General features: G+C 42.7%; 2 protein-coding genes across 9 annotated transcripts in view; one reads left to right on the top strand and one right to left on the bottom strand.

Annotated features, from left to right (window-relative positions):
- The window catches only part of GABRA5 (gamma-aminobutyric acid type A receptor subunit alpha5), a 62272-nt gene extending 47078 nt beyond the window's left edge, over positions 1 to 15194 (bottom strand). The window contains exons 1-6 of one of the 8 annotated variants that reach the window (XM_068140620.1): positions 15176 to 15194; positions 14086 to 14140; positions 13333 to 13485; positions 5269 to 5390; positions 2978 to 3045; positions 2644 to 2864 (exon numbers count right to left, since the gene is read on the bottom strand). In XM_068140620.1, the coding sequence (XP_067996721.1) occupies positions 2644 to 2864; positions 2978 to 3045; positions 5269 to 5390; positions 13333 to 13418 (497 nt within the window). In that variant the 5' untranslated portion in view covers positions 13419 to 13485; positions 14086 to 14140; positions 15176 to 15194. Of the gene's footprint in view, positions 1 to 2643; positions 2899 to 2977; positions 3046 to 5268; positions 5391 to 13332; positions 13486 to 13921; positions 14668 to 14720; positions 14821 to 14861; positions 14902 to 15175 lie in introns of those variants that run through there. The other 7 variants (XM_068140587.1, XM_068140612.1, XM_068140629.1 and 4 more) reach the window with 7 other exon arrangements.
- Positions 1 to 15635, top strand: part of GABRB3 (gamma-aminobutyric acid type A receptor subunit beta3) — a 251832-nt gene that overhangs the window by 37583 nt on the left and 198614 nt on the right. The gene's annotated exons all lie outside the window — the stretch shown is intronic.

The raw sequence follows: 15635 nt of genomic DNA, 5'->3' as shown, positions 1-15635 counted from the left end.
GATCATACTTGGTAGATTTGGAAGTCAAATAAGATGGAAGGTCAGCATCGGCTCATCTGCTTCCCTCCTCTTCATTTAGGCAGCCAGCTGCGAGGTTGCAAAAGCAATTCAAGCATCTCCGTCAATGACAGAGGGTCCAATCCTCCCCACATGGATTACTCCTACGTACAGTCTGGGAAGCTCACAATTCCTCCTTGGAAACGAGGGGAATGCAGAGCTAACAGAGGGTTGTATCCACAGATCTTGAGAAATGAGTAAGCCTGACAGAGATGTGGTCCAAGCCCCAGCTAAGATGCAGTAGCTTCAACTACTGCACCTCTGAGACAAGCTTCTCTCCCCTCACAAAGCACAGTGCTGCCTATTTTATCACAGGAAGCTATCCTAGGTAGCACTGCTCAGCTGTTACCTTTGTCAGGACATGCAAAGACAGCTGAAGGTGCTAGCTGCATGTCACAGCCACCCTTGTTCGGGTCGGAATGAGATCCTCAAGCCACCTAGAGCCAGAGAATCACTCACACTGCTGAAGTGCCCAACACAAAAAACTCCTATCCATAAAGTATTGTATACATGTTACAAAAGCAGTCTTCTGACTCATGCTTAAACAGAATAGGATAGACACTTATTTTTAAAGTTATTATTTGCACTAGTGGAAGGCAAGCTCTTTAAAAAGCTTTGCGCTCCATTTCTTATCACATACACCACAGTTAGTGGGAATTTATTTCCACACACATGCACACCCACACACAATACTCTACCAAAAAAAAAACACAAAGTTATGTTGCATGTTTTTTAGGTTAGCCTACAAAAAAAAATATCAAACCCAAAAGAGCTTTCTCCCTGTGAAAACCAGGGGAAAAGGAACTGAGTGGGATGATGAGAAAGTCTGTGTCAGACCCACATTTTTCTCCAGCTGTATATGCTTCACAGGGCATTGTGTTTTTCTCAATATACCTTGTGGCATCTCATGTGACATTACTCTGCTATGGTCACAGCAGAAGCACCTGCACAGAGTAACTCAGATTCAGTGATGAGCTCACCTAGGTCTTGCTTACTCAAGTTTCTTTCTGCTACCTCAGGTTGGCTTAGTTCATTGCTTTATGAGTAGGTACTGAACCTGATCTGGACTTTACTTATACCAGTAATTTACACAGACAATCAAGAACTGCCTCTGTAGCAGTCTTTGGAGTGGTAGTGGTGTAGCACCTTCAGCACTGAGATGGGTTTTAAGGTTGGCATTACAAACATTTCTGTGAAAATAAGTTTCTCTGAAAGTTACTCTGACTTTCATTCCTTTAAGTGTGTATGTGTCTCCTCACATTGTTTCAGCTTATTATTGAAGAAATCACTACCTTGGGGCTAGTAAGAACAGCAATACATACAGCAGAGGAGGAAATCAGCTGGGGTTTTTCCCTCTCTTTTAAACATAACCAATTTCATGTCCAAGTCTTTGTAGCGCTAATGCATTACAGCGGTGATGGTCTGAAGCTGTAGGAACTTAGGTACCTTAATTCTCTTAAAACTCTTCAGAAAAGATTTAAAGCTAGGGCCTAAATAAATAAATAAAACAGGTCAAACCCAACTGAAATAAAATGTGGGAAGCTCCGTGTGCCTGCATACAAAACTACAACCCTCCTAAGCCCCAGCAAGTCTTACTCACTGGGCCCTGGGAGCAAGCTCAGGGTTCACCCTCCCAATATGTGGCACCCTGCAGCAGGACAGGGTGCTGGTGGGAGCTCAGCTCCGCCCTCCCTTTTTTGGGGACTGCCTGCTGAAAAGCTGGGCATCCCAGCACTGAACTTCAATCTCCTGTGCACTTTCTTGGGTCTCAGGCTCTGGGTTCATATGTGGAAAGCTCAGACTAACACTTTGTTGCTTGGCAGGCTTTTCTTTTCATACCTTTTTTCAAGTGTTGTCCGTATGACTACACTCTTGAAGAAAACTCTGTTGGCAATCTGGATTAATACAGGCTAATTAATTTCAATGAGCAAATTGCTATACACTGATGTAGGATTTGGCCTGAGAATTTCAGACAGTCCTCTAACATCACAGATATTGTATCCTATATCTAGGTTATGTAATGATAAAGCTTGAGACACCAATTTGCTTCTCTGCCAATATAATGTGGCAGCTTTGTTTTCAGGAAAGTCATCACTAAAGCAGCTTCACCATACTGCTGTCTTATTTCACTTATCCTCACCATGATTTGCTTTTTAGAACTATTAGTGGAATTGAAAAAATAATAATAAAAGCTCTAAGGGTTTGAGATGTAGTGCCCCAGAACAAGGTATCAGTTTCTGGCCTTGGAGACTGTTCTCCTGCAAGCAGTACTGCAGCTGCAAATACAAATAGTAAGAGAGAATAGATCTTCATAAAAAAAGCTGGACTGAATCATCAAATCTGTTGAGAATATGCCTTCCATTTAATCAAAGGAAATATTTAAGCACTAGCAGTATTCAGAAGCTATAAATTAATGGGTACTTGTAGGCAGCGATTATGTTTTCCATTTTTTCTTGATATTCACATAAATGTGTGTGCAAGACTGGTTGTCTGGCTTTACTATGAGTGGGGGAATTGACATTCCCTGCAAGTATTTGCAGAGGTAGCTGGGAATCAACCTCAGAAGAAATTGACCCTAGTTGTTACCTCATGGTGTACAGCAGAGTGCCATCATCCTCCAGGCGCAGAAGTTTGTTTGGGGTTGTCATGTTGTGAGCAATAGACTTCTTGCCATTGTGGAAAAAAGTGTCCGGGGTCCAAATCTTGCTGGCAAGAAGGTTGTTAAGAGGAAGACGTTGCATAGGTCCTTTGAATCGCAGCCTTTCATCTTTCCAGCTTTGTCGGAAAAAAACATCAATGGTGTATTCCTGGCACAAAGACATAGTCAAAGTATTGCAAGATCTGAATAGAAGAGATGGTTCCAAGAATCACTTCAGCAAAGTAAATACAATGGAGTTGGCAGCCATGTGCTGTAACTTACCATTTCTGTGTCTGACACAGGACCAAAACTTGTAACATAGATGTCTGTTTTCACCTGAGTAATTCTCTCTGTAATAAAGATAGGCTCTGCATTAGTAATTGCTTTAAGATGCAAATACTTGCTTGTGATGCACTTCTGAATCACTCAAAAATCACCAAAAGCATGAAATTAAGATGTTTGAGGGGGAATTTTATTCCTGATCAAATGCAGTTATCGACCTTGGGAAGTCCAGGACCTCTTCTTATATGAAGCAAACAAACTCTTCAAAAGTGCAGTTCCTTTAACTAAGAGGTTTTGATAATAGATCACAGAATAACAGACTAGTTTGGGTTGAAAGGAACCTTAAAAGATCTAGTTCCAAACCTCCTACCATGGGCAGGGACACTGTACACTAGATTAGGTAGCTCAAAAAGCTCCAGTCCGACCTGACCTTCCTCAGGTCTACAACTTCTCTGGACAACCCAGTCCCATGCCTCACCACCCACACAATATATTTCTTAACAATATCTAATCTAAATCTACCCTCTTCCAGTTTAAAATGATTATCCTTCACCCTACCACTGCACTCCCTTACAAAAAGTCCCTTCTTATCTTTCCTGTAGGCTCCTCTAAGTACTGTAAGGCCACTGCAAGGTCTCCCTGGAGCCTTCTCTTCTCCAGTCTGAATAACCCAAACTCTCTCAGCCTGTCCTCGTAGGAGCAGTGCTCCAGTGACTTGGTCATCTTCCTGGCCCTCCTCTGGACTTAGCTCCAACATAGAATAGAAAAGAGAAAGAGAAAGAGAAAGAGAAGAGAGAAAGAGAAAGAGAAAGAGAAAGAGAAAGAGAAAGAGAAAGAGAAAGAGAAAGAGAAAGAGAAAGAGAAAGAGAAAGAGAAAGAGAAAGAGAAAGAGAAAGAGAAAGAGAAAGAGAAAGAGAAAGAGAAAGAGAAAGAGAAAGAGAAAGAGAAAGAGAAAGAGAAAGAGAAAGAGAAAGAGAAAGAGAAAGAGAAAGAGAAAGAGAAAGAGAAAGAGAAAGAGAAAGAGAAAGAGAAAGAAAGAGAAAGAGAAAGAGAAAGAGAAAGAGAAAGAGAAAGAGAGAACGGAAGAGACCTTCAAGATCATTGTGTCCAACCCATCATCCAACACCACCTAATCAACTAAACCATGCAATACACCCTATCAAGCCCACATCCTTATGTGGGGGGGCCCCAGAACTGGATACAGTACTCCAGGTGGGGTCTCATCAGAGCAAAGTAGAGGGGCAGAATCATCTCCCTTGACCTGCTGGCCACACTTCTTTAGATGCAGGATGCAATTAGCTTTCTGGGCTGTGAGTGCACAGTGTCAGCTCACATTCAATACCAACCTACAGGATGAGGTGACATGTATCTTGCAAAGGCCTCTTCACATCCACTGCCTTGCATGATCTGACCAATTTCAGACATCTATATTATAGATGTCCAAAGTTAGGTGAAATTAATTTTACCCTCAAAACTCTAAGTCCTTCTGGCATCTTTTCAAATCCAGGACTAATTTAATTTAAGGGCAGAAATTTCAGAAGTTCATTACATAAGATAGGAGCACCAAGCCCTATTTTCAAGCACGTCTGTGTAAAGTGAGAGGAGAAGGAGAGAAAGGGATGAAAGCAATGTGTTGGTCTCACAAGAGGAAGGGGTGGGGGTAGCCAGATTAAAAAAAGGGCCAGGAAGAAACATAACAGATGGTTTACACATGGGTAGAAGATGAGAGAAATCTGGAGGATAGAGAGCTGGAGGAGGGCTCAACAAGGTTAGAATGGCAAACAACTATTCACGTTATGGTTTTAAAATAGCTGCTGTAGAGGTTATCAAAATGACATATCAATACAGATTTGCTGTAGCTGTCTAAAAATGGATGGTTTGGGAATCTTTTTTTAACAGAGATTTTTGTTATTGGCGTAATTTTGTTCATGCTGACCAGTAAGGGAACCTTGCAGCAACCCACTAGCACCCTGTCTTGCTCACCTTAGGGAGGATCAGAAAGAAAAAAACCCCAACTTGTATTCAATTGCAGAAAAAATGAGTCACATGTGCTCTCCTAATCCAACCTGAGATGACCTCAAATGACTGAAGATGAATTTCAATGACCTTTGTATTGTGCCTCACTTGCCAGGGGACAAATCTACTTTCTGGACTTCATTTAGCTAATGAAACAGAACTCCCTTGTCAAGGTCTGTGCTGAGAGCAGGTACCCCTTCAGGAGGGCATCATGTTTCATGTTGATGATGCTCCCACATAAGCAGGGACTGCACTCAGCGAATGCATTATCCTACCTCCCAGTCCTGGGCGCAGTCGGTTGTCGTAGCCGTCCAGCAGACCATCCAAGATCCTGGTGAATATTGTGATGTTATCATTGGTGTCCTCCTTTCCCGACGCTGTTGGTGTTTGCGAGAGGCTATTTTACGCAAATAAAAAGAAACTTGTCAAAAGCCCTGTCAGCCTCAAGGGGCTTCAGCCTTAAGGGAACTTTGTGACAGAGCCTCTGATCTTCTGCCCTCTCCTGCTGCTCCAGCTGAGCAGCATGGGAAGCTGGGGCCATTTCATTACTTCTTTAAGCAATCATAAATAGCTGTTCTTGCAGGAGAAGGACCCAAGGAAGGCCCAAGGAAGGAACAATGCTATGGAGGTACACCTCTGGGGTGCTGGATTGGGGGACACTTGAGTCCACTGACCCTCTTGAATTAATGCACAGGAAGATCATTGCTTGCTGCAGGTGAAGAACACTTATAGATAAACTTAGGTGATCCAAGGGCATGGAAAATCAGAACAATCGCAGTCCCCCATGCTGCTCTGCTTCATCTCAGCCCTGTCATTTCCCTAGTGCTGGCATATGTCCACCCCTTGCAAGGAGCAAGGTTAGATCACAGCCAGCAAAAGCTGTTACTGGCTTTTCCACAGGTTAGCTCTCTAGTATTTTGGAACTGCATCAGCTGACAGCAGTCAGGTTTGCCTAGGGACACTCCTTCAAGTCCGCCTGAAGGTTTTCTCTAATCCTTATATGCCAAACAGTTTCTAAATTCCACAGTTTAAGTAATTTACTGCCAGAACAGAGGATGAAGTCTAACCTTAAAGGATAACAAATTCCTATTGCATTCAAAAATCCTACCCAGTATCACTGGGGTATCTGAAAATAAAAACCAAACATACTGCAGTACAGAAAACACAGTACTTCATCACCCCTCTCTTTTGTTGCATAAATTAGTCCTTCTTTGTAGTATGCAAATGTGTAGTGGGTCTCATTCCATACCTTTTGGGTCAGATTTGGTTTTTATTCTGAGCTCTTTTTTATTTCTTTATTTTATCCATGGCTCAAACATAGGAAGCTGCTCACAGCACGACGACTAATGCCTCTGCTTAACAGACACCAGACTTCATCCATAAGCATGCTTCACCTGCAGCAAGCAATGAGCACCTCTTCAGGCAGTAAGTTTGCTCACACTCAGTGCTTATTCAAGTTTAATTTTTCTGCTGAAACCACAAACAAATTCTCCAGCTGTGACAGGGTACATTGCCTCACTAGGAACCATAGCCCACCTTACATACCCTGCCAGCAGACAGGAATCACACTCCAACAACCTGAGGTCGATGTGAGCCACTCACCCAGAGATAAAAAAAAATTAAAAATCCATGTTTATTTACTGCAAGTCCCCAGGGAAATAAATCAGTAAGTAAACAGAGAACCTCACAGCATCCCGCTGCAAAGCTTGCCTTGCAAAATGCTTGTAATATGTGCATTAGGGTTACCTAACAGAACAGGATCTAAACAAAGAAAGAAAGCAGGCCTCAACTTGGTTTTACCTGCACACGGTTTATACTAATGGGACCTTACTGACACCTGTTTAATGGGTCTGGAAGTTTTAATGACACGTGACCAGGCTCAGGACAAAATGTTGGCAACCATGTAACCCCTGACAGATATGCAGACCCCCAGTCCTGCACCTATTCCCTTTACAAGTTACGTACCTCTGTTGGAAATAGGATTGCAAAGCCTCTCAGGAAAGGGGAGCAAGGCTGGGCAGTGGGAATATGGGTCCTATTCCCTGGAATGCTGAAGCACATACAAATGCCTGGCTGAGGAGGCTCCTTGTGTCCTGAGTGCCACTGGCACTCCTGGGACTCTCAACAAGCTCAACACTGGAAAGCCCAAGGCCACCAAGGAACTCTCCTCTGCAGGCAGAGGCATAGTCATAAATCTCACCCATTTTTCAGGCTGTCCCACAGTCAAAAGTCCAAATCAATTCTGACAACAACCTCTATTGAGTAACTGAGGAAGACAGTATCACCGACATATTTGACTATGATGAAAACCAACTAATTCCGCAGATAAAAACTGATTACAGAAATATAAGACATTCCTTCATGCTGGGCCATTCAAGACAAAAGACTGTATACTTTTATTCAAGCATAACCAAAAGGATTCACCAGGTAAAGATGAATATTTACAAGCAGCAGCCTAACATATACAAACAGGACACAGCAGTTGCAGAGTTTCTTCATATGTGGTGATTATAACTGAACCTTTGATAAAATCCTAGAAATTTTCTCATTTATTTTAGCTCCTTTTTTTTTTTTCCATAAGCATGAGATATGCATCATGCTGCTTCATTGTATCAATGCGTGAACCAGTCTTCATTATTCAACGCATCTGACAAAGATGTAGAGACATCAAACTTCATTTCATTCCTTACAAGTTTCACGAGAAGCAGTGACTAGACAAGGGGAGAGCTAGCTAAATTAGTGCCTCATTAAGTAAAAATGTGAGGTCAGCAGTCATATAATTCCCCCTGGCTCACTGACTGGGCCAGTCAGCATGCATGTAGCTCAGAAACAGCCTCAGCAAAATCAGCCCACCTCCTCTCTGCTAATTAAGAGATATGGAGGAGACGTGCGGGGTGATTAGGAAAGATCCTGGGAGAAAAAGGACTGCAGAGGTAAAATGTAGGTGTTGCAATAGGTGATGAGAACAAGAAATACCAAATTATTGCAAAGGTATGGTGCTGGGGGCACCAGGTACAAAGCTTCACTAGTTTCTCTGCTCTTGAAAAAGCTTGTTATTTTTAGTGCTTATGGCTGAATTCAAAGCCATCTGAACTCAGAGGGAAGATTTCCATTGAACTATTTTTGTGGGAATGGGATGAAATATACTTAGTTCTCATAACTGCTTCTATGAATCTATCCAGAGTAATTCACAATGCTTCCTTCCATCTCAACTATGTACATCCTTCTACATGAATAGTATACGCACCTCAAGTACTGAAATACTTATACATTTCCACATGAGAAGCTAATTAATAAATGAAAAAGATGGAGAAACAACTAGGGTGAAGACTCATAAAAAGTCTGCACTTCATTTGCAAAACTGCCATCCAATTTGGATTTGGCAGATTGCTTCACCCGAAAAAGAAGGCATCTGATGCTGAATTTTGGTGAAATGTCAGTGTTATATGAAGTTGCATTTGTAGATGAATTACTGTTTGCCATTAAGGCAAGCATTATTTTTTATTTAAAAAAAAAAAAAAAAGTTAATTTCTATTTTTGACATTGCTGGTGAAATACAGGCTTTGCAGTAAGTTCTGAAGCCATCTTTTACTACTTCAGACATTCAAACTGTACTTGTGAAGTTACATGCATATATTAGATACTATAGCTCTGTGAATAGAGAGAAAACAGGTGATATACTGAATTAAGTATTTCCACTCAGCCAAAGATTAGATTTTATCAGCATATTAGTAGGTAAGCACATAATTGCCTCTCTGCAACCAAAAATGTTTTTATAGCAGACATTTTCAGTTATGGATAAAAATAAACCTAGAAAACAACCTTAGGAAAATGCTAAGAAAATTCAAAGACAATTACATTTAAACCTCATTACTGAACATAAACTAAACCAACCAGGAATACTTCTCATCACATTTATTTAATATTGCAATTTCAGGGTGACTGAAAAAATTAGAAGCCACAGAAGGGGCCCATCATTATAAAATGTAATTACTCTCTAAAGATGCTTAGCTACATCTTCCAATGAGTTCATAGTTTACCATTTTAAACATCACTGTCTTTTTTGCCATGTAGTCAGAATCATGACAGGTACTATTCATAGCTTACTTTTTAGTAATAGGAATATATATGGTAGATATTTCATGATTTTCCCCAAAACTTTAAAAATAAAGGTAAGAGACATTTGTAAAACAACTGAGTATTTTCTGTTGAAAGTTGCATTTCTCTCTCTGTCTCTATCTCTTTTAAAAGTAGAGTTTACAATAACTTGCTTTAATAGAATTGGAATTATACCAGAACTTCAGACAAATTAACAATTTGTGGAAAAGACAGTGGAAAAAGCACTTGCACAATTTGGGATAGTGCCAGCTGGCCAGACATCAAAGGAAACAGATTTACTTTTCTGAGTTAACTTCTTGCCATCTCTTTCTTACAGATTCTTGAGATTTAAAGATGCTGATATTTTGTGAATTTGTGCAATGAAGTTTCATTTTTTTTTTCTCACATTGGATTAGGATAGAGGACTGACTAAAATGATGGAATTTTAGTGTTCTATACATCTCCTTAAAGAATAATTTAATTCTTTTACTTAGCAAAGGTAGTACTTTACCATCTTCAGTGAACAAGCAAATTGTTAGCAGTGTAACAAAAGCCTGTTTTTCATAGGGTGATGTCTTATTGTCCTCAACCCCTTGTACCTTAAGGCCTCTTTCAAAATCCTGACTTTCTCTCACAGTCATGAAACACCTCCTAGCGATTTCAGTTCCCCAGGTTACTGACCTGCAGCCTCACTAGGAGGCAATTCATGCCAGGGCTGGTCCTGCACCAAGCATGTGCTGGATGGTAGGTGCACACCTGTTATTTGGACAGCTGGCAAGCCAAACAAAACAGAGATGCTGAAGCTGTAGATTTCGGTTTGGCATAGGGATTGACCGATGTCTACCTGCCTCCTTCAAGCAGTTCTAGGTACCCACTTAGTTTTCCAATTATTAAAATTGTCGAATGAGTTCAAAAGACATGAAGATGGAAAGGACAACAGGATAAAAAAATAAACGGACAAGCACAAGTGCATAAGGGTATCATAACTCTTACAAAATTAGTCTTAAAAACATGAGGAAAAACTCCCTAGCATTTGCAAATACTTGGGAAGGGACATCCCAGCAGATCTAACTGCTTAGGGTTGCAGAGACTAACTTGAAATAACAGGCTGGAGGAGAGGTATGTTTAGCCTAAATAACAGGATTATGGTCTTAGTGATAAGGGCTGTGAGCTAGGGGAAAAGTATGTAACTACAGACATGCCACAGACTAATTCTTACAGTATACAGAGAAGTCTTGTGTTGGCTTCATTTAAAGGGGATCTTCTGTTCTCCACGTTTCTATACTATTATAAATATTAGTAGCAGATAACAACTAAACTGTGGGTACACCAACATCCATCTTCATTGGTTTTGGCTCTCAGACAGACTTCTGAAATTACATGTCTAAAGCACAAACACACTGTGCACCACCAGTGCATCCTTACGGATGTGTTCATGGACAGTCTGGGGCTTGCAAAAAAAATCAAGATGCAGAAAGGCTGGCCAGCATGGAGCTGACCATGTGCTACCTCATTTCAGGGAGATCTTGGTGCCTATCATAGCTTGCAGGACTTCCATGATATAGCTCCTCTTAGAGCCCATGAGGAATCAGGTTCTCGTCTCATATGGAAACACTCTTCACAGTTATATTTGACTTTTTAATTATTCTCCAGCTCTATTATTAATGTTCATTTTCAAGACAACTGTGAACAATCTTGAAATGCTTCCGTAAAATACCTTAACTCATGAGCGCATTATACAACTCAAAGCTGAATTCAGGCAAGCTTGAAAAAGCCTTAACCTGTGATAGACCATTTCTTCAGAACTAGTCTCATAAAACTGTTACACCAACAATGGTAGGGGGCTTCATGTCCTCTTCTCATTTCATTTGTATCTTTGAATTTTTCATCAGTGATTTTTCTTTAAATAACTTGTAACAACCACATCTACAGTCCTTCTCTACAGCCTATTTATGTGAATAACTCTAAACAGCCATTCCACATTTATGTTAAATGTTAATCACAGACTTTTGCTGAGTTTTCTAAAGTAGCCTAGGAGACTAAGATACATAATTCCTGCTTATTTTACCCATCATCAAAATCCTCCAAGGTGGCTTTGACTATGTCAGCAAAATCAGTATTTATGATTTAATATAAATATGGAATGTTTATGGAGAATCATAGATAAATCTCTGCCTTCATTTGTAATCTCCTACTGTCTTTTGCTTTTCTAATTTGTGCTCATTTGGACCAGTCGCTTTTATCTAGCACACTGCAAAACACACTGCAATGTAACGGTGCAGTGCAAATATGGATGAAGCTAATAAAGAACCTGGTAGCAATAGCAAATACCATCAGTATTAGATTCTCACAGTTGTAATATACCAGCCTACATGTAAATCGTACCATTCTGTCCTGAAGAGTCAGTCCCAAAACACTTAGCAAATTACACTCTGAAACCACTTCTGCCTCTGGAAGAGAAGTGCTGGAGTATCCTCTGCCTTTTGAGCAGGGTCACAATTCAGCCCTCAGGCAGCATGTGAGTGGTGCAGTGAATTAGAGCTGCTTATCTCTGCAGGCCCAGACTAAAATTACTAGATCAGAAATGGGGGGTGAGGGAGGAGGGTTATGTGCACATTTTAGTGCACAGAAGCTTTTTGAGTAACTTGCAGAAAACAAGTGCCCTAGTTTCACCTAACTGTCCTGTTCTGATTATCTGCCAAGTTACAAGTCACACCAATCCCTACTTGGGACTTAGATTCAGTATTTGGTGTCAAAGGGAAGAGTTAAACCCTCATTTATTTATTATTTTCCCAAGCATCACCTATCTATTCTTCCGTTAGAGGAGTAACACAGTTAAAAAAAACAACAATAACAAACAGGTCATGCTCAACTACTGCAAAGAGCTGCCTACTGCAAGGTTGATGGACAATCAGGAGGGACTTAAAGTTATGGTACTCAAATTTTCTCAATGTGGTAATACCTTATCAATCGCAAACATACCAAGGCAAGTTTAAAACCAGTCCCACACTATGTCCCCTTCATTTCTGTCACAAAGCACAGGGAGACCTTTGCCTTGGACCACAATGAAAGCAGGACCAAGCTTCTCCAAGGTGACTAAATCAGTGCTCAGTTCTTTGCATCCTTTGTAGTGTACAGTCCTATGACAATTGCTGTATGCTGCTGTGGTTCTACCTGCTTACATAGGACACACACTGGAGATAGGGCTAAGTTTTGCTTATACCATAGACAGTCATCATTCAAAGTTTGGACTTCCTTCCTAGTCCAATCTCAAAAAAAAAAAAAAAATCCCTTTACTTGAAATCAGAAACTGATTTGCAACTCCATTTTGTAGCTTCGTACAGCAAGGAATTGATGGGTGTGCTTGTGAATCAGCACGTTGGGAGGATTCAGGGTTTTTTTTGATGAAATCATAAATAATTGTTCTCCTCCACAAAAAAGGAATCAACCTACATTTTCAGAGCACTTGCAAAATGGTTTTCCCAGATTCTCTTGCACACCCCAATTCTAGAAACTTTTAAGATCTCTGGCTGTAGGCAAAAACATATCAATTAGGGGGTTCTGTTTGTTTTGTTGTTTGGGGTTCTTCTTTTCTTTTCTTTTTTCTCTTTTCTTTTCTCCTAAGAGCTATAGTAGGAACTTTTCTTCAACATAGCATTCAAAACATATTCATCAGGAAAGCATCCAAAGCAAAAATAAGGAAACAGGATTCCTTGTTATATGCCTCAGGGAAACACAATTTCTAGTTATTCTAGCAAGTTTCAAACTCAGCCATCCTTTTGAGCAGTCACGATCTTCGCTTACTCACTAGGGAAGCCTGTACCAGCTAGCAGAATGCACGGAGACCTGCTGCTGCAGCCTTGAAGTGCTGCCTATAGCTTGCACCCACCAGGTGAGAGGAAAGGTGCAAGCCTCCCTCATTACACCCACCAAGGCAGGGAGCACCACAGTCCTTATCTGCTCTGAACCCAGGTCAGAGCACCCAGCAGCTATTGGCATGGTCTGAGCTCCCCATGCCCCCCAAGCCTTCCCTGCAACAGTGTAATGGGCATAAAGAACTATTGTGAGACAATAAATATGAACAAGGAAGCAAATCACTCCCTTCCCCCTGACACCAGCGCATCAAGACAAAATGCAAAGCCCACTTGTTTTGTTCAGCAGCTTAGTACCACACAGAGCCAAGGTTTTTTATTTCCTAAAAAAAACTAATAGCAAAAATTCAAACACAGCTGGCAACTCACCCAAAGTGGCTGGCTAGACTCATGGAAATGCAGAAGAGGAAGAAGTTTTTGATCATGATAAAGTCAGAGACCATCCCATTGTCCATTCCAGAGGAGAGGAGGAATGCAGGTGGTTGCGTTTGCAAAGGTGCAGCTGCTCACTTTGTTATTACACTGCAACAATGTAAAAAAAAAAAGATAAATTATTACAGGGACAGACAGGATAGCTGAGTTCACCTAACATCCCATCTTCTGCTATCTCTATTTTTCACAAATTTATCTAGCCTTATGTAAACATCAGCTGTTTATGTAAAATTTTATATCTTCAAGGACATATTTTACCTTCTGCTGACAGCAAACTGCAAAACAGGAAAAAATCTTAGTGGCCCAGTTTTCCCTTAAAGTCATCCATGATATAAGTAACTAAAGAAATAGTCACCATTTTCCAAATGCCAATTTTGACCCTTTACCTATATCCACAACTTCCACATGCCTGTAAACCTAGGGCTGTGTGCAGCCTCCGCATCCTTTCCTTTCATCACAGTTTTTTCCCATTAAATACCCATCTTCCCTTTCCAAAATCCCAGTTGAAATGCCAAGAAACACCTACTGCTTCTTGGAATTCACGATGCTGATGCACGGCTTAGCAAAAAGAAGGTGGGATGGGAGGGGGTATAAAGTGACCTTCCTCGCAAAGGCACATAAACCTCACGCTAGCAGGAAGAATGACAGTAAATGTAGCTGCTCCAGTGATGCTGTTTTTCGGATACCTGCCTCAGCGACCACATCCCCAATTTCAGCATTGTGCACTAAGGTTTTCCTCTGTACCCTATTGAAAACAAAACAAAACAAAACCAACAAACAAAAACAACAACAAAAAACGCCAAAACACAAAGCAATGCAACCAAAACTAAAAAATCCAAACCAAAACAAACCCCCAAACCTAAACGAACAAACCCCCCAAACAACCAAAACCAACAACCCCCTCAAAACAACCCTCAAAAACACACCAACAGAAGAGCTGCCTGGATGTTCCACTTGAACCTTTTGCCCCCCGCACTACACCGCTCGGCAACTTACTCTCCCCACGCCGCCGGTGCAGCAAGGCGGAAAGCCAGAACCAAAAGCCTACCTCCCGGGGCTCCCTCCGCCCGGCCCGCGCTGCCCCGCAGCGGGACCCGCTCGTTCCGCATCGAGCATTGCGGGGTCGCCGCTCCCTTCCGCACACACTCAGCCCCAGCACGCCTGCACCTGCCTGGCGACCGCCGCTCGCCCCACTCTGCCGCCGCCGCCCAGCGCCCCGCGTTGCCTGCTCCACGGAGGGTGGCACCTGTGCGCCCGAGCCTGCTCCGCTGTCCCCTTCCCTTCTTCCCTTCCCATCCCGGTGGGCCCCCCGGGCTTGCCCCTACCCCGCCCGCCCGCCTGCCTGCCAAAGTTTCCCGCGGCCATGTGCGCGGCGCTGCGCGCAGCGCCGGTATCCCAGGGGGCTGCGGGCAGGGTTACCCGCCGCCCTTCGCTGGCCCGGCCGGGAGCTGAAGCCCGGCGCTTACCAGCCGCCGGCGGGGAGACGAGGGCGAAGGGGGCGGTGTTTGCCCGAAAGTTGCGGAGCGCCAGCGGGAGAGGAGCGGGAGCGGCGACGCTGACTCCCCGCCGCAGCGCCGCGCCCGCGCCGCCCCCGCGACGAGCCCGCGGTCGGGAGCGCGGGTCGGTGCGCACCCGCTCTTCGCATACCCCAGTGAGGACCCCCCTCGGGAGGGGCCATTCCCGGACCTCAGGAGGCCCGGGAGGGTCCCCCGCTTCTTAAGGCTCTCGATGCAGCCTCCCCCCAGGAGCGGGGTCTTGGGCCAGCCCAGCCCGTACCTACCCGCCACGGGGAAAGCCCATTGCCACAGCCTGGCCGACCAGGTGTGTCTATAGACTCCGTACACATACACATATATAAGGATGTGCGTATGTACACCCATACACAGACGCAGATCCGTGTCTATATCCCTATTCTGTAGCCATGGGACCTGATCTAAACCATTGCAACTCTTCAACGCTGGAGTGTTACACCAAACAATGTTAACTCCCTCATACATCATCATTATCAGACATCCCGACTTTGTATTGGTACTAGGAATTCCAGAAGAACCTGAATTAACTTTGATGTTTCCTTGTGACTGTACGTGGTGTTATTCCAGAAAAATGGATGCACTGCTTCACAATCCCAATATAGGTAGCGTCACATTTGCTACACTTTCAAGCCATATCTATTTTATGCTGTTTGCAGGCATGGAAGGATTGGTGCATTCTGAACTTGCCAAAAGAGGAAATGAATGCCG

Source organism: Melanerpes formicivorus, unplaced genomic scaffold (genome assembly GCF_026170545.1).
Source record: "Melanerpes formicivorus ecotype bairdi unplaced genomic scaffold, bMelFor1.0.p_v2 SCAF_1, whole genome shotgun sequence".
Lineage (NCBI taxonomy): Eukaryota > Metazoa > Chordata > Aves > Piciformes > Picidae > Melanerpes > Melanerpes formicivorus.
Note: the sequence above shows the minus strand (reverse complement) of the source record. Positions and strands in the feature narration are given on the sequence as shown.